This window comes from Pomacea canaliculata, linkage group LG2, assembly GCF_003073045.1.
Source record: "Pomacea canaliculata isolate SZHN2017 linkage group LG2, ASM307304v1, whole genome shotgun sequence".
Lineage (NCBI taxonomy): Eukaryota > Metazoa > Mollusca > Gastropoda > Architaenioglossa > Ampullariidae > Pomacea > Pomacea canaliculata.
In genome coordinates, this window is record NC_037591.1 from 8,395,956 (window position 1) to 8,422,718 (window position 26,763).

At 40.5% G+C, this 26,763-nt stretch overlaps 2 protein-coding genes across 4 annotated transcripts; one reads left to right on the forward strand and one right to left on the reverse strand.

Moving 5' to 3' along the window:
- Positions 1-321: 321 nt before the first annotated feature.
- LOC112557226 (angiotensin-converting enzyme-like) lies at positions 322-22,230 on the reverse strand. Of its 3 annotated transcripts, XM_025226959.1 has the most exons (13): positions 14,012-14,087; positions 12,925-13,055; positions 11,526-11,682; positions 10,846-10,994; positions 9,620-9,771; positions 7,851-8,116; positions 7,305-7,502; positions 6,621-6,891; positions 6,095-6,324; positions 4,811-4,955; positions 4,093-4,191; positions 2,955-3,077; positions 322-2,413 (listed from the first exon to the last, which is right to left on the reverse strand). In XM_025226959.1, exons 1-13 carry the CDS (start codon positions 14,070-14,072, stop codon positions 2,221-2,223), a joined length of 2,175 nt encoding a protein of 724 aa, XP_025082744.1. In that variant the 5' UTR covers positions 14,073-14,087; the 3' UTR covers positions 322-2,220. The 3 variants fall into 3 exon arrangements, with proteins under 3 accessions (XP_025082744.1, XP_025082746.1, XP_025082745.1); XM_025226961.1 differs by lacking the exons at positions 12,925-13,055; positions 14,012-14,087 and adding an exon at positions 21,912-22,230; XM_025226960.1 differs by lacking the exons at positions 12,925-13,055; positions 14,012-14,087 and adding an exon at positions 17,070-17,397.
- Positions 22,231-25,171: 2,941 nt separating this feature from the next.
- Positions 25,172-26,663, forward strand: LOC112558068 (26S proteasome complex subunit SEM1-like). Its single transcript, XM_025228256.1, has 3 exons — positions 25,172-25,330; positions 25,567-25,663; positions 26,091-26,663. The coding sequence occupies exons 1-3, from the start codon at positions 25,258-25,260 to the stop codon at positions 26,146-26,148; spliced, it is 228 nt and encodes a 75-aa protein (XP_025084041.1). The 5' UTR covers positions 25,172-25,257; the 3' UTR covers positions 26,149-26,663.
- The last annotated feature ends 100 nt before the right edge of the window (positions 26,664-26,763 follow it).

Sequence of the window (26,763 nt, forward strand, 5' to 3'; positions counted from 1 at the left end):
CAAATTATTTAAAGGAACATTTTCAAGCTGTTATTACCATTTTATTACCAGCTGTTATTACCAGGAGTTTATCATTGACTAAAAATTAATTATAAATAAAGATAAATAAAGAAGAGATGTAGAGTAGCATAAAGAAGTCAAGTGAAGCCTGCGCAGCCTTGGTATACAAGCCATTGCACATTATTTAGATGATATCTCAACAAAAGACCTTTCATCCCATACAAAACAATTTTAAAATCCAAACAGTTAAATGAGAGAATATAAAAACTAATCAAAGGAATGAATGGAAAGAAGGTATAAAAAAAAAACACAGGACCGCAGTGAACGTCAAAGGCTTTAATTTTGAACTCGTTGTGCAGAAAAACAGCACAAAGGCTCGAAGGTGACATTAATCAGCAAAGACCTTCAGATTTCTCACGCACATGATTAACAAAATGCGTGTTTGAGATAAAACACATCTTGAACTTCATGTTTATGGCTGGTCCTTAATGTCTGTTGCAGTCGTAGGTGAATTCGTTTGCGCGTGCGTGCGTGCATGCATATGCGACTGCTTTTGTACGTATGCGATTATTTTCACACACATCTGGAGTGTAAGTTAGAGAACAGGATGTCACAACTTTTACAGCCAATGACAATTCCATAGAATACAAATTTTAAAGCTGATTGTGTTACACGGGTGACAAAAAATGTTGAATTCATAAAATTTTCATGACATCTGAATGAAAAAAAAATGCTTTTCATGCTTTTGAGACTTAGTCAACACTAAAAACAAGGTGAAAAGCGAAGAGAGGAAAAAGAGAGAGAATAATGAAGCTCGCGAATGTGTATGGGTGTTGGCACGCGCGCACATGCGAATGTTTTGCGGTGTTAGCAAGTTAGTGATGAGCAACGTATTAATTTAGTGTATAATGTATTGTAGTAATGTAATAAATACAATCTATTTAGTGTATGATGCAGTGTAGGCTGCTGTTACATGGAAAAGTACTGTTCAAGTTGTTTATGTTGTAAAGTGAAGTACAGCGCAATGCAGAACATTGTGTTAAGATATTTCCATTTTTCGGTTAGTCCCTTACAATCTGCAGTGGCATAAGGTCACAGTCCAGGCAGACGCCACAGTCTGGTCATCTGATTGATTGGATGAGATATCCACCCTGTAGAAAGACTGAGTAGGCAGGTAGTTCTCAAACTGTTCGTGGATCTGATTAACCACTAGATGTCGATGCTTTCTCTGATACTCGTATTCTTTCCACGAAGGTGCATAGCGTGTAGGCGAGGCTTCTGTCGAGCAAAGTTATCTGGCTGCCACCACGGTTGTTTCGAGAATCGATCACAGGTCTTTTAAATTTACAGTTTGCTACCGGCCTTTACCTGCCACCGAGGCTGGTCGCTATCTTCCCAACGGTCCATGATTGCGGGCTCAAGTGGATGGAGTTTTACTGCAACGCTGCAGGCGACAGACAGAAGCTTGCACATTTCCTTAGAGGTCAGAATAACTCAGGAAATGTTTCGTTCATCCATGAGATCCTTAGACAGCAGCCCAGAGACACAATGCACACGTTTTTCGATGAGCTCATCTGCCCATAAACGCAGAGACGTGTCTACCACATTTACATATAAATGGTTTTACCACATTTACATGCAAACGTTTTTTTTTTTTAACCCACATTTACCCATTATTTCCTGATGGTTAGTGTGCTCGATTTTGGATCAAAAGGTTCGATGCTCACCCGGGTTTGTGACAGGGAAATCTCCTGCCCTTCTTGTGTATTGGTGATTTATCAGGGGAAAGCTCAAAGGAGAGTTGGCACCCTCCTTGCACTTGTCCTATACATGGAGAGCCACTCATTGTTCACTGGCACCCCGGGAGCTAGGGTATATGACCGATCCTTTACCTTCTTCTTTTATTTCACTCCTCGGAACATTTTCTCAGAAGAAAAAGAACACACTTGTGAACCAGTTCAAGGATGTGGTCTATGACCTTGCTGTTTGGAGTAATCTGAATAAGCAATTCAGAAAACGAGTCTAAACGGCGTTTATGTTAAAATATACTTTTTAATTTTCTATACTCTTTTGGCTTAAGCGTTTTTTAAAATTTTTATAACTAATGTTTTCATCTTAGGAGTTGCGAACCATGTTACACAGTCGAATGGCTTTAATGGACAAGAATGCTTGCCTGAAAAAGGACAGAGTGCATATATTAAGATATAGTAAACAGGAAGGTCATTCTGATTTCCAATTGATTTTTGCTCCTTTCCATCCAAGTTTTTCGTTGTACAGATCGTTGTTAAATTTGAGCCATTTCTCCAGCGGTCGAAAATACTCCAGCAAGGCAGAGGCAGAGATCTCGCGAGAACCCGTCATCTTCTGCAGTGCCTCCTGCCATGGTCGACTGGCGCCTAGTTCTAGCAGACGCCTGCAAAGACAGAGCAACAAGTATCTGTCCATTACTACCACCTTGTTCTTAACTAAGCTTTATTACGCTAATCTGTCTCTCAGTCTATGCAGACTTTCTGCCTTTTCATTTTCTCTCACTTACTCTGTCTGCATTTCTTCTCTGTGGCTAAATGTCTTTGTGTCAGGCTGTTTCGTTTCCCTCCTTTTCCTCCATCTGTTGTTGTTGCTGCTGGTTAGTGGTGACGGTGCTGGTGTGTGTGGTGCTTGCCCAAGTGATGTCTTTTGCGTGGTACTTGTATGGTGTGTTAATGTACGCGTACGTGTCGGAGTGCGTGCGTGCGTGTGTGTGTCTGCACGTTGAGTATTCATATATCTGGTTGGATTGTTAAACCCTTCTTTCCTCTCTCAGCCTGCACTTATTCTCTCTACTTGTTTGTCTGCTTACTGCTCATTTCTAACGCTACATCCCTCGTGATCTACACAATCTACCCTAACATTTTTTCGCAGGAAATGATTATATCTTATGACAGTTAAGCAGCATTCTCCAAAGCAAAACTGACTTGAGGAGGCGACCAGCTGGCGGTGATCGGTAAAAATCACACTCATGGAGAGAGCCTTCATGGCCGCTGGCTTCACACATGGCCTTGTAGAACTGGAACTGCACGACGGTGCTCACGAAGTAGCTGATAATGTGGACAGACAAAAAACAAGGCCGTCAAAACAAAATCAAGTTTTCAGCCATGTGTAAACCACATGCGAATACTACTACTGCTACTACTTCCAATAATACTAATAACAATAACAGCAGAATAAGGAGACCATGAGAGAGAGACCGCAGATAATGTTGCAGCTCTAGCCTTCGCCATCACCTGACTTAAAATGCAGCAGCAGCAGTTTTCTATTGGTGATTGGTCGTAGGAACACCAAATAGGGTTATCCATCAACTCTCGCCAGCTTTCTTTGTTCTCTGCCTTTCTTGTGAAGCGCGAAACAATGGGCCAGTCCATTGGCTCACCCCAGAGCAAATTATTTTCAAATGACTGGGCATAGTTCATTATCTCATGTCTGTCTTTAAATTACTGCATGAAATGTTGTCATACATTATATGTTGTCTCCTTTTCGACTAACAAGTGCCCCCTCTGCTTACTCTTTAGCAGATCCCACACCTTCCACTACCTATCTACATCAATAGATATATATCCATAAGACTAAATACCTGTCTGTAGTACTATCTACATCGATATATACATATCCGTGATACTAACGACCTGTAGTACTATCTATAGTAATATAAACATTTTCACAATGCTAATACCTGTCTCTAGTACTATTTATCTACAGTTTACAAAGATGTGCTGAAACGTAACTGAAGGTGATTTAGTCATAAAAGTAGACACCAGCTCCATTGCTCTACAGCGGATGACTGTTTTCCTACTCAGACACAATACTATAGAAATGTAACAACGCCATTCATTATGATAGAAAACTGAAATTAGGGAGACAATTACACCTAAGGGTGTCTTTTCCTTATTAGAATCAGTCAACAGCAGAAACGACCGTAACAACTGGAAAACTGCATGAATCCATCACAGCGTACAGTATAGTTCAGGCCAAAACACACAAACATACGAAAGCCAATCAGAAGCATTGGGAGGGTGAGCACAATTCACGTACGTAACAACAGACGCTCGCACCTACCAGATATAGGGCGAGTTGCTGGGTATATGAAATTTGGAACCCGGATCAAAATCGTCCTCCGAGCGGGGTATAGGGGAACGCACTCCCTGAAGGTCCAGCCTGCAGCAAAGAAGAAACGGTTTCAAAGATTACGTCACGACAATCAGCATGGTAAGTTTGACTTCACATAATACATCTTCCAGCTTCTAAAGGTACTTATTAGCTACTTAAAGTGAAATCTCACAGAGAAGGTTAAACGAAGAAAACCAACATGATAACAACGACGATAATCCAGATGGATGGATGAATTAGGGTTTCCAGTGCTCCCGTCGGCTACACTTGGTTATATCATGATCCCCAAAGAAAATGTTATTGTTCATCCAACATAACCTCTATTTTAATACAATGTATAATATAATGTATAATGGAGTCTATATTGTAATGTTTGTGTTAAATTATTATCACAGTTCGATATAATACTAATGATTGCTCAAATCTGTTGAAAAACATTAAACTGCTTAAAAAGGCAGATATAAAGCGAAAAATCTCGATAAAGGTTATGTAATGATGTAGATGAATAGAAGAACCTACAAGGACATGCTGGGCAGACAAAACAGTGTTACATAGAATACATCGCTGGGGGATTTTTCTGTATGAGAAAGCTTGAGGAAAAGTTTACACGTCCAAAGTGAAGTACAGACAGGACGTTGTGGTTATTGTATGTTCTCTAATATTTTACCGTAGTTGCCACCAATCGCGGTTAAGGTTGTCGAGTTTTGTGACATTACTGAAGACATTCCAGCGCCACCTGTCCACCAACAGGCCAAAGGGAAGGAACCCGATTTTGTAAAGTGCCATCTTCATGAGGTCGTTAATAGACCGCTCTGTATTTGGAGAAAACAAAACAAAACGAAGACCTATAAAGAAATCTGCTTCTATAAAATGCTAACCACCTATACATATTCTGGTTATAAATATTATCTATCACAGTTTTAATAAAATAAAACGTACTTTCAAAACATATCTAATGCACACGCAGCATTAGAGAGGCAAGCTATGTTACTTAGCATTGTGGCATCATTTCATAGGACAGAGCTGCCAATAACGGTGGAAATGAAACTACACTGTCTTGGACTGTTCTGTTCTAGACCTGGCTTGGAGATGAACAATGAACTACGTCGTTTTCTAGCTCAAAATTCAATGTTTAGCCAGGTCTAGAACAGAACAGTCCAAGACAGTTTAGTGGACTGCTGACTTCGTCATCACAGTACAATGAGAGTCATCACCAGTGTCGTCCTCACTTTGAGGACAGCCAGCTTCCCCTGATATCATCATTGCTTAATTTCATATTAACATGATTTTTAGAGCTTTGACTGTTGCTGGGAATGACATGTGACAATCTGAGATAATGAAGAGAAATCTATAACCGGCGATGACAAATGTGAGAACAAAGATGATTGTAACGTCAGACCCACTAAAGAGCATTTTAGCATAACGAGAAAACACAGTCTAGAGATGGAGTGCATTAATATCATGGCTTGAAGTTGGTGAAACCTTTTGTTTCAGTGAACGAGAGTTTGCATCTCCTTTCTACACATTAAACATAGCCCAAAATTCACATGCAAACAAGTAATTACTGTATATAGGCACCATAGAGTTCTAAAGTGATGTGGACTGAGCGTGTGAAAGGCAGACCCCTTCTCCTAACCCGGTTGGTTAGCATGAAAGGTCGGGTGCTTAGTGCGCGAAATTTGGGCCGCTGTTTCAAGGCTCAGTAAGTATAGTGACTGGAAAAAACTTATGTTCACACACTACGGCCAGTGGGGCTGTATGACCTTTACCTTGTGCAAGCCATACGTTCGCTTTTCTACGTTAAGAAAAAATATAAAAACTTTGGCAACCAGACCAACAGCTTTTGCTGATGTCGCAGACTCACTAGACACTTGAAACACTGAGCAACAACAACAACAATGTCCAGACAACAGCAAAAATGTACTTTGACGAGCTGGTGGCAAATACTCACTGTAATCGTCAGCGCCAGGCTGCGTGGTGTCCAGGCCAAGCACCCTCTGGTGCGTTCTGGACATGACGGATAGCGCGATGGTGTCCCCGATGGCTTCGTGGAAAGCGCAGTTAGCGCCATCACGGTACAGGGGAGGTAAGTGACTGTAAGCCATGAAGTACTCCACGTGTCCCATCTCGTGGTGAATGGTCTCCAGGTACGACTCCGACACTTCCGTGCACATCTTGATCCTGCAGTCACATGATGCGTGCACGCGCACACACACATATTAATGGTTTTTTTTTTTAAAAATTAAAATCATTTTCACTAAGGATATTAAGTGCATCTGACTTCATGGGACATATCTGGTAGGGAAAGAAAAAAAATTAGTCAGGTAATCAGAAACAGCAATAGCAGAGCGTGGAAGTAAAATGCGTATGCAATTACTGGTACTCAAAACCCCCCACTAAAACTAAAAAGATTTATTGACTGAAAAAAAAATGCATCAGACATCTAGACTGGGTGGACTTGTGGAGAAGCCTCTTACCGGAAGTCACCTGGTGCAAACATATCTTCTGCGGAAGCATGGCACTGCACATCTCGATTCGGTGGCTTTACAAGCATAGACTTCTCCCAAAATATCTTGGTCATGTTAAATAAGTCTATTGACACGAAGAAGTCTTCCGCCAGACGAAAGAGTCCCATCACGTCGTATTTACGCTGGATAATACGATCGGCGGAGGAGAAATCACGATCTACTTCAGGGTAAGGTACTACGAGGGAGTAGATGTTCTCCCAGTTCTGCGCCCACATGTTACCTAGTGACAAAACAGTAAATGGCTTCAATACATGCATTTCTTTATTTGACGGAGAAAAATGTTAAGTACAACCGACTATCTGTGCATCTTTTTGACAACAACAGTAACATAATCTGTGGAAGTGTCTGGAAACTGTTATCAACTGATCAGGTATTAAATTTTCATTGTCTGTTTTTTTCCAGTTTTATTTAATTTTCTGTTTCCTGTTCATTTTATATTTTGCTTTTTAGTGCAACAATAGCAACAAGGATAATTGTTTAGAGAATTGACTTTTCTGATGAGGGAAGCTAAGTGCTGTGACGACAGACTGTTGTGGACTAAACTACCAAGAAACAGCTCCCATAGCACACACAAAAAAAAAAAAAAAAAATCTTGCTGGGAAGAAGCGACTACTGTTGGAAAAGAACTCTAACCCAAAAGGTGAGCAGGAATGGTCCCGTCTTCGCCAACGAATTTCACACCGTAGTGCTCCCTCAAGCGGCGCCGAACGTAAGCGTGCAGGTGCAGGTAAAGCGGTCGCAGCTGGCTCCACAAATGGCTCGTCATGTCGTTCAAGTTGTCGCTGTCGAAGAAGAGTTCCTTCCGCCACGCCGCCCCGAAGTCGGCGAAACCTGCACGCCCAGGAGGTCTTCTCAAACAAGTGTCTCTATATGTTTACATAGGGCTAGCTGCTTTGTCGTGATATAGCCTTAGTTACTGGCTCGGCGCAAACACCATCCCCCCCCTTCCTCGGTCATTATTCGCGTATCTTGTTTTTATTTACCGTTCCATGCGTATCTGGAGTCTTACTTACAGCTCATGTATCTTGCTGAGTACCATCCTTCACCGTTCATGCATTTTGATTTAATTTTTCTTACTGTAGTTTGCTTGATGGTAGAATGATAAAGATTCTTTTACTTCTAATGAATCTTGTCGGATATCTTCATTAAACGTTCACGCAAATGGATAGTGTTACGTACCGTTCTGTTTGGCCCCCACATTCAGGAGTTCGACAAATCGTTCGTAAAGCCGTCGAATGGGTCGTCCAGAAACATCCCGCCAATTCGCCCAGTATATCAGCAAGAGTATTGGGTTACGTGACTGCGCCATGATGCTGACCAAATCCGGCTCGAGGGAAAGACATTTGTTCTTGCCCTTACGTGCAGCCCCACCTTTGTCCTCGGGGAAACATACCTTGGCTGTGCTGTATATTGTCTCCATTTCAGACTGGATTGCCCTGATCTCGCTGGTGGTAGTAATAAAAAACCCCAATAAAATCACTTTTAAAGAGTCTATCTCTGTCAATGTTTCGTTGCGCTAAAACAAAAGTAGAATGATTAGAAAAAACAATAACACTTCATAAATGCATAGCATCGAAACTGGTAGAGGGAGGGGTAGGTGACACCTGGGTATTCAAGACCAGCCTTGAAAGCCCTGGGGGTAGTCACTGTACAAATGATACGAGCAAGGCATTTCAAAACGTTACCCTTTAACCTGAAACGATCCTGCATAATCGCTATAGAAAATTCATACAAGAATGTTCCGGTAACAGAATAATCAAGATCCTCCATTTCTGTTTGATTTAAAGAAAACGAAAGGAGGGTTTTGTTGGTAACAAAGATAAGAAATTTTTTTCCCAGCTGAGCAAAGGAATAGCAACTGTCACCGGCACCCATTGCGCGTACTGTTTAGAAAACGCAAGATTACATAAACTGAAATTCCTCAACAGCTCCTTGAATTGTTTTAAGGATAAGTGTGCTATACCATCTCCTAGTTTTAGTATGAATGATGGTAGCGTACAACGACTTTGTGCACTGACATCGCAACGGCCCTCTGCCAAAACCAAAAAAAAAAAAAAAAAAAAAAAAAATCAAGCCCTTTGTAGCCGTGGCTGTTGGTCATAAGCAAGACTGGGGACCTACAGGACCTATAGCCAACCTCTGAGGTCTGCGCTTGTCTGCATTTAAAGGACTTTATAATGCTTCCGGTCTGGGGCAAAGTTCCCAGTGCATTTCATAACTACATCCATGGGGCCACCAAAAACCCTTTCTTCCAACAGCGAGAAACGCCAACTTGACTCGGCACAACACTTTAAGATCGTCTTTCAGGTTTTTTTTTTTTTTCTTTTAGGGAGGCCGGTACCGAGGCGAATAGAGTAAGAACTGGGTGGCAAACATAAGGAAATGGATTGACTGTACCACGATGAAAAGTTTTCAGTCAGCCACTGCCTTCGTCCAGCACCCTCTCCCCAAGTCCGTCGACCATAGGCTGATTAAAATTATTGCAGATAAAGAGAATGAATGATTCTGATGGTTCTGCGGGATGTTAAAACACAATACTAGATACAATTCTTTTTTTAATGTTTGGGTGACGCTCGGCGGAAGATACTGTTTCCCCAAATCGTGGTTTAGTTCTCACCTTCCTTTCTCGAGACAGACGCCTACAAACATCCCCATTGACAGAAAGGTAATAGACAATATCCACAGTGAATAGATACGTTGTAAAGGCATCGGCCAAAGGAAGATCTTGGGAAAATATGTCGTGTATATATATATTAAAATCCCTTCACGATTTTAAGCTCTGGGCTTGGGGATCATTGTAGGATTGATCTAAGCCCCAGTTCTCGCAGCAGTGGTGTCAAACAAGCCTTTTACCGTTGTGCTAACGAGCGTTTCAATGGCCCAGACATTGAGGAAGACAGATTGGCGAACACAGAAAGAGGTAGAGAGTGAGCATTTTCACAACTCACTCTTCCACGGCGGGGTCATCAGATTCACTGTTGAAGACAAACATCTCGATCTGACGGCGCAGGTCTGGGCGGAAGTGGTTTGTCTCAAACTGCTTGCCCTCGCTCAAAGCGGACTGGTACCAACGGGACCGGTTACTTTCCACTGACAGCATCTGTTAGAAGTCAAGTAATTTTTCCTTTATTCATTTTTCTCTCTCTCTCTCTAGTGTGCTCTCACCTTTAGCTTGTGTATGCATGTATATATAGATATATGTATGTTAACTGTGAACATGTGTTTGTATGATTGCTGATTGTGATGCCCTTCTCTGTCATACGGCATCAGTGCCTCATGTCCTTTACATCTTGGTAAGCGCATTGAGTTTGCCTCTGTGTGGGGAAATGAGCTACAGAATTCCTATTATTATTATTATTATTATTATTATTATTATTATTATTATTATTATTATTATTATTAAAGTGAGAGACAGAGAGAGAGAGACAAGGGAAGTTCTTAAATGTGGATTATATATATATAGTTAAATACAAAGGAAGTTTATTTATAACCCACAAGGTACAGAAACTGATTGTGTTAATGTACGATAACGCCTATTAAAGAAATTTAAAAATATGATTTAAAAACATTGTACTAAATATACTAAATAGTACAAGTACACAAATAGGTAAATACATTTTTCACGAAAAAAATAGCAGTGCTGCGTTAGTTCGTATTTTTCTTTTCCCTGTGATGTTGCACATATAATTTTTACAATTTTTATTATGTTCGTTAACACATCATTTTAGAGCTACTAACTAGATGTATAAATGTATGAATGCACGTTTTTCGAATTTGAGAATAAACTGATTTTTTTTATTTGATAATAAAATCAGATCAAATATAGTGATATTCAACTCCAGTCTCATAAACGGTGAAGATTTTTACATTATTTACATCGTGTCACATTGCTATATCATTCTTTCTGTTTGGAGTCTTTCGCGTGCAGCTAATTGAGCTCGAATCTACACGGGGAAAGGCTCTTTTATAATTATAACAACAACAACAACAACAACAACAACAACAACAACAACAACCAAGTTATACTAACATCCCCCTCCACCACCACCACTAAATATTACCACGTAATGACGTGAAAGAAAGAATAGCCACCGTTAAATCCTTGACTTCATAACGAGAGGAAAAGAAGGACACTTTCTAATCAAGAAAGATGGACGAACATGTCCTTTCTCACTTTTTGCCTGGTCTCGTCTGTGAAGTTTGTCACGAACTCCCAGTTCGCCAGGCTCCCGGCCCTGTTCCACTCTATCAGTTCTTTGTTCGTCTTCATCATCCACTTTTCGGCCATTTCCTCCTGAGAGTCCCCGTCGTCTGCTGAAACATCTTAGCCCATGGAGGCCATGACACCTCCGGTGATAACATGTCTCGCTAGTTTGGCATGAATGATATGACGGTGGTGGTGACAGGTGATTGACAGTGACTGACAATGTGTGACAGTGGGGATAATTAGGGAAAATGAGATATTTGATTTCGAGAACGGTCGATTGAAAGAGGTTGAAGGTTGATTGACAGATTGGGTAGAGGTTGATCGAGACTGTCTAGAAAACTAAGATTCAGATGTCGGAGCTGGAATACTGACAGGCTAAATGTCTAAGAATCGCAAAGGGATACTCCACAGATGCTAATGCATCACGCCTCTTTAACTGTGCAACGTGCAAAATCTTTCTGCCGTTGTCGACAGAGCTTACCGCTGACTGATGACAGTAGTTAGAGGTAAACGATTGACAGTTTCTAGCTGATTGACAGTGCATATATACCGAATTACCGATGATTAACAGGGCCTAAATAACACTGATTAGGTGTGGCTAGGGGGTCGTTGATTGACAGTGCCAGAAAAGCAAAGTCTGACCTTACCGTGTGCGAGGTCAGGATCGTTCTTGAGCAGGGTCACCAGATTCCGCAGCAAGCGCCGTTCCCCCGAGCTGAAAGTTTGCTTGGGATGTCGCCCAGCTCCCACCACATTCCCCGCCACCAGCGACAGTAGCGCCGAGACTGCCAGCCATTGCCGCATCTGTGCACAGAAGATGGTTGGAGGAGAGTATCATTCCCCGCTCAAACTACAGCCAGCAACTTTACATTTCACCGTGCAACAACAGCTAGCTTTTCTCAGAACTGCTGGACACGAATTCTTCTCTTTGGTGTTTATATGTCAGTCTCACTGAGTCAATAATATTCCAAATACAAATTTAGGACATGTTACATTTTGTGAAAACTTGAAAAGATAAGTATAACAAGTATATATATATATATTTCTTTGAACACGTATCTAAAATAAAGTCATGGGATGAATGAGTTCCCCAAACATTTTGGTCGTTGAGGAGGGAGTTAAAGATCCTACTTTTTCGGAGTCAGCTTTTGTTCTGAGGACTTTGCCCATCTCCTCCACCTCTCTTCATCGAAGACTTTCATCCCTCAACCCTATGAGGGGTCAGGCACACACACATATTCAACAGCTGGAACAACCAAGGTCAATTCTAATCACTCGCCTTTCTGCTTTCACAGGCTTACACTATTTTGTGGCAGAAGAACCAAGCGGAACTGGGGTGGTTGACGGTGTAGACAAGTGAGGTCAAAGTTTTCAGGAGGGAAGTGAAAATAGGGAACACCGGAATGACAAAATCAGAACCGAGGATTCGAAGACGCCAAAGGCGACCTGACTGTCAAGTGGATGTAAAACTTTTCCCGTACCGACATGGGCAACGCCTTCGCAGACCGTCTTTTCTATTTTTATATGATGCGATCAGACTTGATGAAATTTAATGACTTCTTCGTTCATTTTGATTGTTCACTCTACAAAAACCCCGAATCAAAACCCTAACCTCACCTTCACCCTGTCCTTACCTAAACCTTAATACTAGGAGTGACTATTGATGTACACGTATCAAGCAAACGAGATAAAGCTAACCCTAAGATATCCAGAATAAAGAAACAAAGAAAAGAACAAAACAAAATTAAAATACTTATAAAAGAACAAATTTTTAACCAACGACTTTAGCACAAAGTGCCCTGCTCTCTTCCTATATTTTATCCCTAAGCTATGCAGCGGATTAAATAAATTAAAACACTTTTAAAAGAATAAATGTTTCACCATCGGCTTTAGCATAAAGTCCATTGCTCTCCGTCCCTGTTCTTGTCCCTGATCCATAAATCGGCTTCACAAAACTGACCTTCACTCAAGTTGTTTAAGATGACCGACGTAGGTGCAGAAAATAAAGTCACAAAAGGCTATTGGACACACTGAACGACCACCAACCTTCAGACCTGAACGTTTCCCCGAGATGTAATGGCCTTCCAGTGTTTTCTCGCCCTTAGAAGACCGCGCGCCTTCCAGCAAGAAACAAGATGCTCCTTTAAATACTTGCTCATTGTCAACCTCTTGACAACCTCGGAGATCGACAAAATAAAAAAAAAAATCTGAACAAACTGAAGAACACGTCAGAACCTTCGGTGAAACAGGAGTGAAAAGGAAATAACGAAACTTTATAACAATCGTACTCGAAATACCTCGCTGCCATACAGCAAAATATTGACTTGCTACATCAGCTGAATGTGTGTGTGCGCGCGCGCACGCGCGCCCGCGTGCGTGAAAGAAAGAAAGTAAGAGACTAAAAGGGAGAGAAAATTGCTTTTTTTGTCCTTCATCGCGGTCCAACTGCCAAACAAAAAGGCTACGGACATCGGTTGCCAACATGGCACAAACAACGAACTGAACATGCGTGTGTAGGCTATTGTGTGCGACTGTCCATTTCCACCCGCCATTTTGTCGCAGATAAATATGCCGTGCTCATCTGCGAGTGGGATTTATCTTTACTGCATTGTCCATCTAAATGAACAAGCCGTACGGAGGGATCTGAGCCTTTCATCACCAGCCAAACAGACCCATAGATTGCGAAGGCCTTGTTCGTCTTTGAAGACGTTCCCGAAAGGCAAAGTCTTTCTTGCCCTCTCTGCTATTTACTTATCGATATTTTCAGAAGAAACCCGTGTTTACTTTTGCTAGCAAAAATAAATGATTTAGAATTGGAAATAACTTAGAAGGTATTAGTTTAAGGGTGTGAGTGTGGGTGATTGAGCGAGTGAATGTCTCACTCACTCACGCACTCTCTCTCATACGCTCTCTCTCTCTCTCTGCGCTTTATCTGTTCGTCTTCTCTTGTTTAACAAATCATTCGACATATGACAGTGATGATGGTAATTTCACGAACGTGCGCAAGGTTTTAATTTTCTAATGTCAAGATCTTGAAACTCAAGCTGTACGAACCTGATCTCTCTCTCTCTCACACATACACATGCACAAACACACGGACATGCGCTTTTATGTTGGTTTTTTTTTTCCTCACATCGTGTCAAGGAAGGAAGTTCTGGCTTATCAATCCTCGCAGTGTCGCTGTTTTTGTCCATCTGTGCGTTCGGATTTACACATTAAAGGCGAGTCCTCTTCGCTTTCTTGTTTCGCCAGCTGGTCTGCGCAAACCGGAAGTAGACCAACCCGCACCCCTCTTCGTCCTTTGAATATCAGCCAGTCGCATCTACTAACGAGACTACCTTCCAAGCTGCAACCCCGTGCCAGCATGCTTTATAAATAAATTTTACCTATTCGCGTATTAACTATCCTTTGGTATTGCAAGGGCGGATAAAGCATACCTTATCCTATAAAAGTGCCAATATTGGACATAAAACATGAGAGCTAGCAAAGGTGCTTAGTGCTAGTACCCTAGAGTTTAGATTCATTGGGCCAAAAAGAACAGATCTTGCTAAGGAACCAAACCCTACTTATAGTTTCATCTCTAGCAATAAAGACCAACCCGAGTCAACTATGAAAATAAGCTCAAAGTTGACAGTTAATTAACAGACGTTCAGCTGTTATCAGTTTATTAGACAAAAGTACATTCTGTTTATTTTTATGTTACCAAAATTTCTGACGAACCTAAATGTCTTTGTCACGTCACTGAGGCTAGCAGCCAACAAAAGATCCAATGCCGAAGCATGTGTTGTCAAGAAAATGAGGCAGGTCCTTTTCCCCTTCCAAAACCCAGGTGAAAACTGCAATGTTTAGAGATTCACACCATGTGAACAGAACAAAATTTGTTCCTTCAAAATGTTTGTGACTTAATATATTTTTAATGAACGAAACTCACTCTTTCGAAAATAATTGTTTTGGGTGACCAAAAGAATTAAAAAAAAGTTTTTTGAATGAATGAGCTTAGCTACATCCAGGATAATAAATCCATTTTAGATATTATAGCCTTCTAGCACAGAGAAAGAGATCAAATACACAATATAGATGCATTTGTGTCAAGGCTGCAGCCAGTTAGAGAACCGTTACTTAGGAAAACCACGTCTTTAAAACTTGAGAGTGTGCCCCAAATCAGCAATAAAAAAAAATAATAATCAGTGAGGGCTTACACGAAGCTGCACGATGGTACACATTAAGAACAAACCATACACTGATTGACACCAAGAAGCAAATATTCACAGACACAAGGTTCAGAAAATCACCGAGGGTAAGCCCTGAGAGGAATATCAGTGGCGAGAGCCGAGATCCGACCTCACGACACCCAATACTCACTGTTGTGGTGACTGACGCTTTAGTTATTGCGCCGGATATTTCATACGTTGGGATATTTCTTTAGATGCTACCTTAACCAGGCAAAACATGACTTTGTTCGGGCACAGAAAAAGATTGTTTTGTGGAAACACGTGGGACTGTAATGCTGTGCAAAATAGGCAGCCCATCACCGCGCTGCTTCCACTTTAATGGACTTAATTCACCATCATTGCGGGTCGGTGGCAGAGAAATTGGCCTGATACTGCCAGCAGCTGTAATGGCTCACCGTGTGGTAGACAGATCTAACAGGATGTGGTCCTTCGAAAAATGTCGCCGCTAGTGACTGCATGCAGCGTAGCGGTAAGGAAAATAACAATAATAATAGCAAAAAGAAATTTTTATAGCACATTTTCCCGAGTGTAGTCGATCTCACTGCGACGTGGAGTAAGGAATACAAAAGAACCAACAGTGAGCTATGCACCACAGAAAAACGCAAACGCCAACAGATGTCACCGAGGTCAATCTGATTAAAATACAGTCAGACTTCTACATACGAGTGAACCAATATACGAGTCAATCGAGATACGAGCCAAAAATTCGTGGAGATTTTTTTCTTAATTACGACCAGATGTTCGATATACGAGCTCGTGTCGTTAAATGTCGTAGCATAAAGCGCTTGGCAACTTTTGCTCACTCGCTAGCGTTGCCAGTCCCTCTACCGACGTCACCGTTGTCCCTCGGTCTTTTTCGGATCACGCATCTCCCACGCCTGCACGTGTGTGTGTGTAGCTACGAGCTTTTTTTCAAGTTTTGCGAGGAGTGCCAAGGACAGGTTTGAAAAGAAGAAGCTTATGATCTCCATGGCACAGAAACATGAGATAATTAAAAAAAGCACGAGCGTGGTGTTAGGGTAGTGGACATTGGCCGCGAGTACGGTTGTAGTACATTTACGATTTGTACAATTTTGAAACAGAAGGATCAGATCAATCTTTTATTGTCTATACTATTGTGCCATTAACATTTACTATACAGTATTGTATATTATACCGCATTTACAAATATATTTACATATAAATCGTGTTGTGGGAGAGTTGGAACGCATTAATTCTATTTCCTTTATTTTATATGGGGAAAGTAGTTTTAATATCCGAAGTTTTTTTACATGTTGTGGAACTGATCAAACTCGTATGTAGATGCAAGGGTGTCTTCCTAGAAAGGTGCGGTATTCACATGTCTTTTGTACTTCGGATTTTTCTACAAGATGATTTTTTTCGAGTATTTTTATATAGATTTGTATTAGTATTTTTTAAAACTGTCAATAGTCTCAGTCTAGGGCCGGGAGATGGCCATGGAGTATGTTGCGGGAGTATTTGGGCCTAGCCAATGCCACTGGTAGATGCTATGTTACCCTGATGTATTTATCTTGGAGTATTTGGGATAGGGAGGTTGTAGTCATTCGTCCCCAAGAGGCAGCGCCAGTATGTATTCCCCTAGAGGCGGTGTCTATGAAAGAAGAGGGTGCAGTTACTCGTCGGAATACATTAAAGACCGGAAGAAGGAAAGTATTATTCAAACTATCAGACTGATCAAAAGAAACTTTTTTTGGTATGGTGATAATTAGAGTTGCCGAATAATTAGCGAGTAACTTTCTGGATGTGCATTGAGGATTAGATTTTTTTTTGAAACATTTATCAATTTTTTTTTTATTAAGTACTATCCCATATTTTGCTTATATAATTAAACGTAGACTGGGCTTACATTTAGATTTAGTTGTTTTGTTTGCAGTAATGCAAGCCCGTGGATGATGAACTAAACGACATCCAGCAAAACAAAAACCAAAAGCTACTCACATCTCACTTTTTGTTATCCAAGAACGTGCCTGCCTGCGTAGACCATGTCAACACGAACAACATATAAAATCCAGGCCTGCAAAGACGAAAGGAAACTCCAAAAGTTTCACTTAGCACAAGGATAGCGATGTGATCGCCACTTCGTCCTCGACTGAGGAAGGCCGGGTCACGACCAGGCTGGAGAGGTTTTTAAGTCTTCGACTTCGAGCCTTTGGAGTATCAGACGCTTACACGCTTTAGTTTTAGCAGCAGATTAGGTTTCGGAAGGAAGTTATTGTCACCACGGCGACGATGTGTGGGCACTCGCGATAGGTCGCCGTAATGAGATCAAAATTAGAAGGAAGTGAAGACCCAGCGCCAAACGGCGTCAGCAGTGAATGATTTTGAGATGTCACGTTGGAAAACACACGTACTTTGAGAGTATGTTTGCTTATGCCTTTATACGGAGATTTAAAAAAAAAGTTTCTTTTTTTTCCTCTTCATTTCTCGTATATTGAGAGAATGCGGGGGCTTTTATGAGGATTGGATTGGATCACGGAGTTCGTGATCTTAGCATCTATACACAAGCTTCGCGGTGCTTACTGGGATTGGTCTACTCACCCACATATTGGTACGGTGCTGAAGATAATGCCTCAAACAAAAGCAGCAGCAGCAACAACAACAACAACAACATCAATAAACTTGTAGATCGCACGTGCCTCCAATATACCTCATGCCAAAATATAAAAATACGTATATAAACAGGCCACATACTGAGGCACATAGTCGTCAGGTCACATAAAATAATTTAATGAGCATAACGCCGCTTGCCCCAGTTTCAGCCAAACTGTCACATTAGCAGCTTTTCTCCCACGCATGGGACTGGAAGGTAGGAGGGAAGGCAATTAATCTACGGCTACAGGACATGGCTGGGCGCAATTGGCCAGCTTGAAAGTAGTGATGAAGATTCATGCTCTTCGTGACAGATATAGAACGAAATTTGGTTAGTTACGACTTAGATGCGACAAAGACGACGACGATTGTGATGATGATGATGATGATGATGATGATGATGATGATGATGATGATGATGATGATGATGATGAGATGATGATGATGATGATGATGATCCGTCACCTGTTTGTCTATCAACTGGCCAGGTGTTTATCTTTATCGTTATCTCACTGCTTCTTGTTTCGTTTCGGTTCGGTCTGGATGACTCGCACTGTACAGTAGACTCTTAAGTACAGGCACCTTGCCCTTTACACTTTACATATGCACGTAGGATACTAAACAATAATTGGAGTAAAAACCCTGGCTAATCTGCCTCTCATCGAAACCCACATTTCCATTAGACTAGCGGACTCTTAGTTTCACGGTAGCTAAGAAACCTAATAACCCACCCTGATGACGAACACATAGAAGTTCGCATAACTGCTCGCGCTCACAAACTAGACCGACATACAAACTGACGGACAGTCGAAAAGAAGCCCACATTTGCATGCTTCGGTGTCGTTGAGTCAAATTTATACCTGAGCACAGGAGAGGTCTGCGTGAGGGAGATCAGTGGTTGCAAAAAGAAGCGTTGGTTCCTTGCGTTTTTGAAGGGCAAGATGGCTTTTTATTAAAAAAAACTACACATAGTTCAAACAAAAGCGACTTCTACATACTTGGAATACCAAAAAAGTTATGGGAAATAATTAGAAAGGAAGTAAGGTTAACATGCAGTTAAAACGAATTTAATTACTACATAAATATTTCATGACGAAGTTACTGACAAGACGGTCATCGAAAGCAATGATGGACCGTTTCGTAGCATTTGTGTGTCTTCTAAGGAATAATTTAGGGTTTCATTATTCTTTGGCAGCTAAGCTTTTCAAATTGTATGTGTAAAAATTATGAATTACAACAATGTAATGTGCAATAATACAACTGATAATACAATTTTGTTACGAAAGTAAGATCTTATACTTCAAAATTCTTTATAAGTACAAACACATATATTTTTCGGCAAACATAGTAGGATCCTCACATTAACATCATAGTCTACACAATATACAGCCTTATTAGTCCATAAGGACAATTACAAGTAGTGCTCATACGCTAGCGATGCATGTTAAAACATTATATGCTGGTTTATACTGGTCTTTATGGAGGTTACAGCTTTCACCTATTTGCACTCTTGAACATTTCTGATGCTGGTTTCCAAGGAAGAGAGGCAAATTTATCTGAATGACTTTAAGATTTACTTGCCTTTCGAAAGTATGCCGGTTCTTACAATTACAGTGTATTTGTAATGATGAACAATGTCATGATACCTAGTTTTTTTCCCACAAGGACACGAAAGCTGATAAGATCCGATTGGATGCTACCAGCGGGCACCAATAAAAGCGAAAACGGCATTTGCCATTGTCTCTCACTGATAGTAAAACAAACAACAAACAACAACAAATAACAACAAACATCATCATTAAAAACAAACACACACCACCAACATAACAACAACAACCAAAACAACACAACAAAACAAAAAAAAACAAAACAGGGACTGCCTACTGAGACGGCATAACTGGATCTGTGCTAGACACTTGCAACAAGCAGTGTCGCCGGCATGTCATTTCCGAACAGGCTTTTCACTACTGTTACATCTGGTACAAGAGTTAACATAACCGATTTTTAAATTTATTTTACGATGTCTGACAACGACGCAATTCTAGATACAGACATGAGGGCTTTTGTCTCGTGTTGTCTTAGTGTCTTATAAATGAATTCCCATAAGAACTGAAGCGAGGACATGCAAGTAATGAAGCCAGTTAACCGACATTTGTTAAGTACAGAATATATTATAATGATTTTTCTCTTAGTAGGAGAAATAGACTGCAATGCTAAGATGTATATATAGAGAGCTAAGAAATACGTACACAAACCCATATAGATATATGTGTGTACACATACAATCACACACACACACACACATGTATACATGTAGGGCACAAAAAAAACCAATCATACAATAGCGCAATAGTCTGAAAAGATCCGGTGGGTTACAAAAAAAAAAAAAACAAACAAAAAAGCAAGCAAACAAAAAACGTCAGAAAAAGGAAGAAGATGATTGTGACGGCATCTTGAAGCAAACGACAAAGCGGGGGGGGGAGGGAACAAGGTGAGCTGGGCTTAACGAAGAAGAAGATGATGATGACATTACACGAGGAACATGTCTAAGCCGCTACATACTCGGCAAATATCAATATAATCACACACACACACACATCACGTATGCACGATGAAGTGAGCAAGAGCAAGCTGTATGTGTTCACTCTGATGCAAATGAATCAATGAATAGCAGTCATCATAGTCATTATACAGACCAAAACTATCAAATAACGGAGAACTTCAAAAATAAAAACTGGCACCAGAAGCACAGAAACGCCCACAGTATCCAGAACATCTGCAATCAGCGTCGGACGTGGCAAACTTGTGCAAGGAAGACAACATTGATGGATGTCATAACGAGCGGTGACTAGGGATAAAAAACGAATCATGTCATAGTTTGAAGATCCAAACGGAAATCATCCAGCATTCGAAAATAAATAATGGAAAAGCAGAAATACAAAGAAATTAGAATATAAACATGTCCAGGAACAGTTCTAGAGGAGAAAAAAGATTTGTAAGCCTTGCTAGGGATCTCGCTCACAGAAACTAATAGAAAACACAGGTAGCCAGACAGGTAGATTTTCTAGCAGACGACGCCATTAACGCATGCATTTATTAAATAATTTTAAACTTTATTTGAATTACAATATTTGTAGTCAACTATACTTGTGTGAATTGTCATTTCAGTTCTTTTAAACTGACCTAAACTGAATCGGTTTTCAAAGCTAAACAGACCTACCAAACACTCAACTCAAACGCTCAAAGCGTAATATCATTTCCTCTCCAAAGTTTTAAAATTCAAAGTTTTGTTATCCCGTGCAAACGAAATAAATGAAAGTCTGGCCATCAAATCATATCTATCACCATTTGTACAGAATTTGTACATTTGTACAGCAGTGCCCGTGCGATTTAGCTCTTGGGCATTCTGAGCACATGAGACCTCGTTTTGAAAAGACTGAAGAGCCATAGATACTTAGACGCCATGTGGGGAGACAACTTCTGATCCTTGACTGACGGCACATGCACGCTTATGCTAAGATGACAATAACTCGACTTCCTTAAATGCCATTTAGTAATTTCTACCCGTACAGTACTATTCATAGTCGTACACATTCATCTAGCTCTTCCGCAGTACTACTCACAACTCACACAAACTACAATACAGGTAGTCCTCGGTTACGCGGTTCGAGTTAGTCGTTTCGTGGTTACGAGCTCATTCATTCCGACTGAGGTCAGTGCATCAAAGAAAAGGAAGGCCATAAGGCAATCTGAGAAGGGAAACAGCAACAGAAATTAGCAGGTCATTAGGACTTAGTCGCTCGACTTCGCTACGATTTCCGCATTTGAACACGTGACAGGATCTGCTTCCTATGACAGCGACAGTGAGCGTACTGTACTGCACAATACTTTACTGTACTTATGTTTATTGATGTAGGCTACTGTTAGGATACGTGTTTGGATAGGCAGTACTATTGTGGTACAGTACTGTGTGAATCGTTGTGTAGTGTACGTGTAGAAAAAGACGTTGAGTACTGCTGTATTCCCTAGTGGTGTGTACGATCAGTAACCTTTCGTTCCTGCGTTTCTTTAATTTTATATTGCCGCTTACCAATGGCTCCTTTTATTTTCGAAATGTTGTGTTTCTATTGTTCGATACGAAGGATCGAAGCCGATTGAAAATACTTCATTTTACACGTATTCACAACTTACTCTTTAGTCGCCACGGTCTTCCATACTCTTTCAATCCAAAGAAATTGCGTATGTCACCCGCTCCAGGTGGACAGAAACATATATATATATTGTGTGCTGACGCTCTTAGCGGCCATTTTCCCCTTCACTATTGCATCCGCCAGACTATTAGCCACTCATGTACACCGAAGACTTATAATACCCTGAATAGAAGCGAACCAACGAGCTTTTTTCAAATGGCCTCGGCAGTACATCAGAACAGCACGCTCTCAAATGTTGACGAGCTAACACTAAGCTTTTCTTTGCTGACCCTTAGAACGCGCGCCTCAAGACGTCATATCAGCCATGCGTGACGTGTCGCTGTCGAGAATACTGAGATATAACACATTCAATGTTTGACACACTGGCCTTGTGCCACCAACACAGGTTGCTGCTACTACTCTAAACTGCGGATTACATTTCGGATCGGTGTGAATCGACTGAACTCAAGTTGATAAGTGTGTTTTGCGCCAGCCTGCGTCCTGATCCATATATATTCTAATATGGTTCTCACTAAAGTTCTCTCGATCACTATATATTAAGCTCTGCTCTCCACTGTGTTGCCCGCATTCAAAATACAACTTCCAACCCAGTGTTGAAGTTTCCTTTCTCCACCTCGTCTGGACTGCGAGATTTCGCAGCTGTACTTATATGCTATGCTGTTACGTTTGTTGATGTGTTTTGGTCTATGTATGCCTTCTTTTTGAATCTTTATTTTTTTTAATATTTTTATAGTTTACTTTGTGCCTTTACACACTGCGCCTTCTTTAAAGTGGGAGAAACGCGCTATAAAAATAATGTTGTTATTAGAGTAGTAGTATGATCATCTTCTGTAGCTACTGCTAGAATACCTCCACCTCTTCTACTGCTACGATGACACTTCCAATATGTCTGGCACTTGTTTATAGTGTTAGTATTATTATACTACTCATCCTGCGAAAAGTTTCTCACACCTTCCCTTTCTTTCTCCTACCACCACTACTTATACTAATAATCTATACTGTACTGCCACAATTTAATTCTCCTTCCATTTCTACTGCTAATACTGGATGGTGAAAAAACAAACTCAACGACCATAAAGCAGAAGTCCTCGATCATTTGTTCGAGAAAAAGATATCAATCATCGCTCGTCAGTCCGCCCAAGCACGTCAAAGTGGGCGAAACCAACATCACCTTTACATCATTCGTCAAGAATCTGGAATTCATTGTCACTGTTGACATGACCCTTGACAAACAGGTCACAGCTGTCTGTCAGTCTGCCTGTTATGAACTACGTAATACCAGCGCCATTAATTCTCTCTACGCGCGCAACCAACACTCGTGTCTGTGTGTTTGTTCTTTCTAGGCTTGATTATTGCAACTCCTTAATTGCTCGCAGGCTGCCCCTCATACCTCATTCAGAAACTCCAGAATGTACAGAACTGCGCAGCAGGTTTGGTGCTTTGAGCAAGGACACGAGGCCATGTCGCTCCTCTCCTTCGTTTTCTCCACTAATTACCCATCTTTCTCGCATTCAGTACAAACTGTCCGTGCTGTGTTTTAATTTCTTTGCTGGCTCCTGCGCTATTTCTCTGAACTTCTCTTCCCCTACATCCCAGCAATACCACTACACTCTTCGTCTGGTATCTGTATCCTAACTATTCCTGTCACCAAAACAGCAACATACGGTCACAGGATTTGTAGCAAAACATTGAAACTCTCTCCCTTTCCATATCCGCCACCTTTCCACCTCTTTGTTGACATTACTCCAAACAACAGTTCATCTTCAAACCCTGCCCCACTTCATTTTCCGTCTTTTGGTTGCATCCATACTCCTCTTCCTCTTCCTAATCAAGAAACTCCCTGTTCTTGTTAATCGATTCCTCTTTGCGTTTTCTATATATGTCTTTTATTAGACATGAGTGCTGTTGTATATCATTCCGTTCTTCGTATGTTGTCCATGTTTCAAGCGCTAAGAGCACGCTCTTTTATGAGCGTGAGTAAGCGCTATATAAATCTCTCGTTTATTATTATTAGTTTGGGAAAGATGTCACCTCTGCTTCTCACACCCTTTTACTGCTTCATTTCTAGCACTGTGATACATACCCCTGTTACTTTCCGCCTTATGTAGCTCCCCAGTTTCACCTTAGCTACTACACTAGCGTAGGAAGATGGGTGAAAGTGTGTGTGCGTGTGCAAACTTCATGCTGACAGTGAACGACATTCACATTCTTGTCCTCTCTGTATCTATTTTCAGGGGGACTGCTGTCCCCCTCCCCTCCTGTATTGGTGCTCTTTTTAACACTACCCCTGTGAGCGCAATAATTGGTAATGGATTTAAGATTTCTACAACTTCGTGCCATTTGTAGGAGATTTCGTTTATTTACAATGTGTTTAATGTGCAGGTATGGGATTTTTTTAAAGGTAGAAAGTGGATACAAGTTTCTTTTTTCAAATAAAAAAAGGTTTACCTTCCTAAATCTGAGTAACACCAGTGCTTTCTGCAGATTCGAAGGAGTTCAGCCTATAAAACCCACGTGCCATGATCTGAAAGAGATAAAAAAAAAAAAAACCAAATAAATATCAGAAGGGTACTGGGTACATTGATTTACTTTGTCACAGCCGTGATCAGTGAATATTTGTGACATCACAGGTTTGACCTCTTTAAAATTCCTGTCATGCTGATGTTTATAGGCTTGGGAAATATTTCGTACTCAGTCATTTGACCTCTTCCTCCAATTATAATGTACCCCACTAGAATTTTTTTTAGACATCAGTCAGATTTAGACACTGATTATCACTGCCAAAGTATTTTTTTTTAAATCACGGGGGCAAATCTGCTATTCCTTTATATGTGTTTATGTTTTGGGCTTATTGGGTTACTAAAAATTTCACGCGATGGTACAGCAGCTTGACCCTATTATGATCAGGAAATCAAAAATCTTTATCTTTGGCCTCATAGAGGATGGCGAGCGAGCATGCGGGTAGCAATATATATTCCCTGGCTTTCGTTACCCGCTGACATACAAAGCTTTTCCATCTCATTTCTATCTAAAACTACTTTTAATTCACTGCTACTCGCCCTTTGAAATGGATATCCGGATGTGGCTAAAAGAAAGGGTTGGACTTATCTGCACTCTAGCAACAATGGAAAACCACAAGTTCACTGACCCTGCCCTCGTGGTCTCTTTAATTTTAACCGTCGTTTATTAATATTTTATTAACCATGTGGCCACATCAACGCTTGGTGTGGTGTGGACGGAGGTGCATTAGGTTGCAAAGAGTCAATTCAGGGGACGTCACTCTGGACTCTTCTAGATGCTTCGTGCGTAAGGCGAAGAAAATCAAAATGTCGGAACAACCGAAGCCAGACTTAGGTCTCTTAGAAGAAGATGACGAGTTTGAGGAATTCCCTGCGGAAGGTGCAGTTTTTTGCATACATCTAAGCATTGCTATTTTCTGATGATAAAATTACTTAAAATGATCTTGCAATAAATAAAAGGCTGACTCATGCCCGTGGTCATGGCGCATAATAACATTTTCAGTTTTCACGTAAGCAGTAGGATTACTTAAAATTAAGTTGTGATGATAATAGTGTGTGTTAATATCGATTAAGATCGCAAATATTTGCTAATTATGCCATTGCCATTTTTTCTAGACTGGGGTGAAGAAGATGAAGACTCTGCTGATGTTAATGTTTGGGAAGATAACTGGGATGATGACAACATTGAAGATGATTTCTCAAAACAGCTAAGGTAAAATTGGCTCGTTGTTCGAAAGATTACATCAAAGGACAGAGGTCTAATTTTATTTGCTTTTAGTAATAAAGTCTTGATTTATCTTCATAGAAACTGCTATTTTCCAAACTATAATATCACAGACTAAGCATCTGCATAATTCTGATAGAATCTTTTTCTTGTGTGAAAGATAGGTTGTCACAACCTTAAGAAAGTCAAGTATCCAAAAATATTTAGTAAATTATTGCGAACCATTTGCAACTAGTGAATGCTTGATTTATGGATTTCAAGAACATAACCACTTGTAGTATGTATAGCATATCCTACTGATCACAAGGAAGACTTCACTTCAGATTCCTAACAAAATGTGCCCACCCTTTTCTATACATGTATAAGATTATAAGGATAAATTTTGAATTTTCTTTTCATTCTTTTGATATTCTAGAGCAGAACTGGAGAAGCAAGGAAAGAGTGAAGATGGTGCTGAACCCATGAAGACATAATATTGTCAGATGTCATACTTTTGTCATCTTATCAGTGCTCATCCAGCTGTCATTTTCATAACTTGCACCACCATCTCCATAGTTATCCATGTTACATTTAAAATTCTGAATTAAATAATTTAATAGGCATTTTTTTTGTGATTGCTTATGTTGAAAGAAAGCATCAAACTGATTTATACCATAGATCAAGGGTGGGAACCTTTTTTTCCTCCAAAGGCCATTTGGATATTTATAACATCATTTGTGGGCCACACAGAATTACCTACTTAAAAATTAGCTTGCTCTAATTGACCAAGCTGTAATTTCACCACAGTATGTTAACACTTTTGCAACCTGCCTGTAACTGCTGTGCTCTGACTCCTCATTATCTGCCTTTTCCTTGTGAGATGCACAAAAATATGTTCTACTACTATGAAAAGCATAGCAAAACAACTGTTTGGAGTATGTTAAATGTGTTTGTAATTAGAAAGTTCCTAAAGGAGACAGTATATGGTAATAAATCCTTTTTTTTTTCCCAATGCACAATTTTCTGTTTGTGGTTGTGCAGTGAAAATACATCAATAATAACAATCATGACTGTTTGGTACACACATACCTCCTCCTGATTGAGGAGTT

Bases quoted from the DNA above. Each gene is read 5' to 3' on its own strand.
- LOC112557226 (XM_025226959.1), bottom strand. From the start codon at position 14,072: ATGGACAAAAACAGCGACACTGCGAGGATTGATAAGCCAGAACTTCCT. The intron at 6,892-7,304 runs GTTAGAGTTCTT...TTTTGTCACTAG, and splicing joins CATTCCTGCTCACCTTTTGG to GTAACATGTGGGCGCAGAAC. The intron at 6,325-6,620 runs GTAAGAGGCTTC...ATGTGACTGCAG, and splicing joins TTTGCACCAGGTGACTTCCG to GATCAAGATGTGCACGGAAG.
- LOC112558068 (XM_025228256.1), top strand. From the start codon at position 25,258: ATGTCGGAACAACCGAAGCCAGACTTAGGTCTCTTAGAAGAAGATGAC. The intron at 25,331-25,566 runs GTGCAGTTTTTT...CATTTTTTCTAG, and splicing joins TGAGGAATTCCCTGCGGAAG to ACTGGGGTGAAGAAGATGAA. The intron at 25,664-26,090 runs GTAAAATTGGCT...TTGATATTCTAG, and splicing joins GATTTCTCAAAACAGCTAAG to AGCAGAACTGGAGAAGCAAG.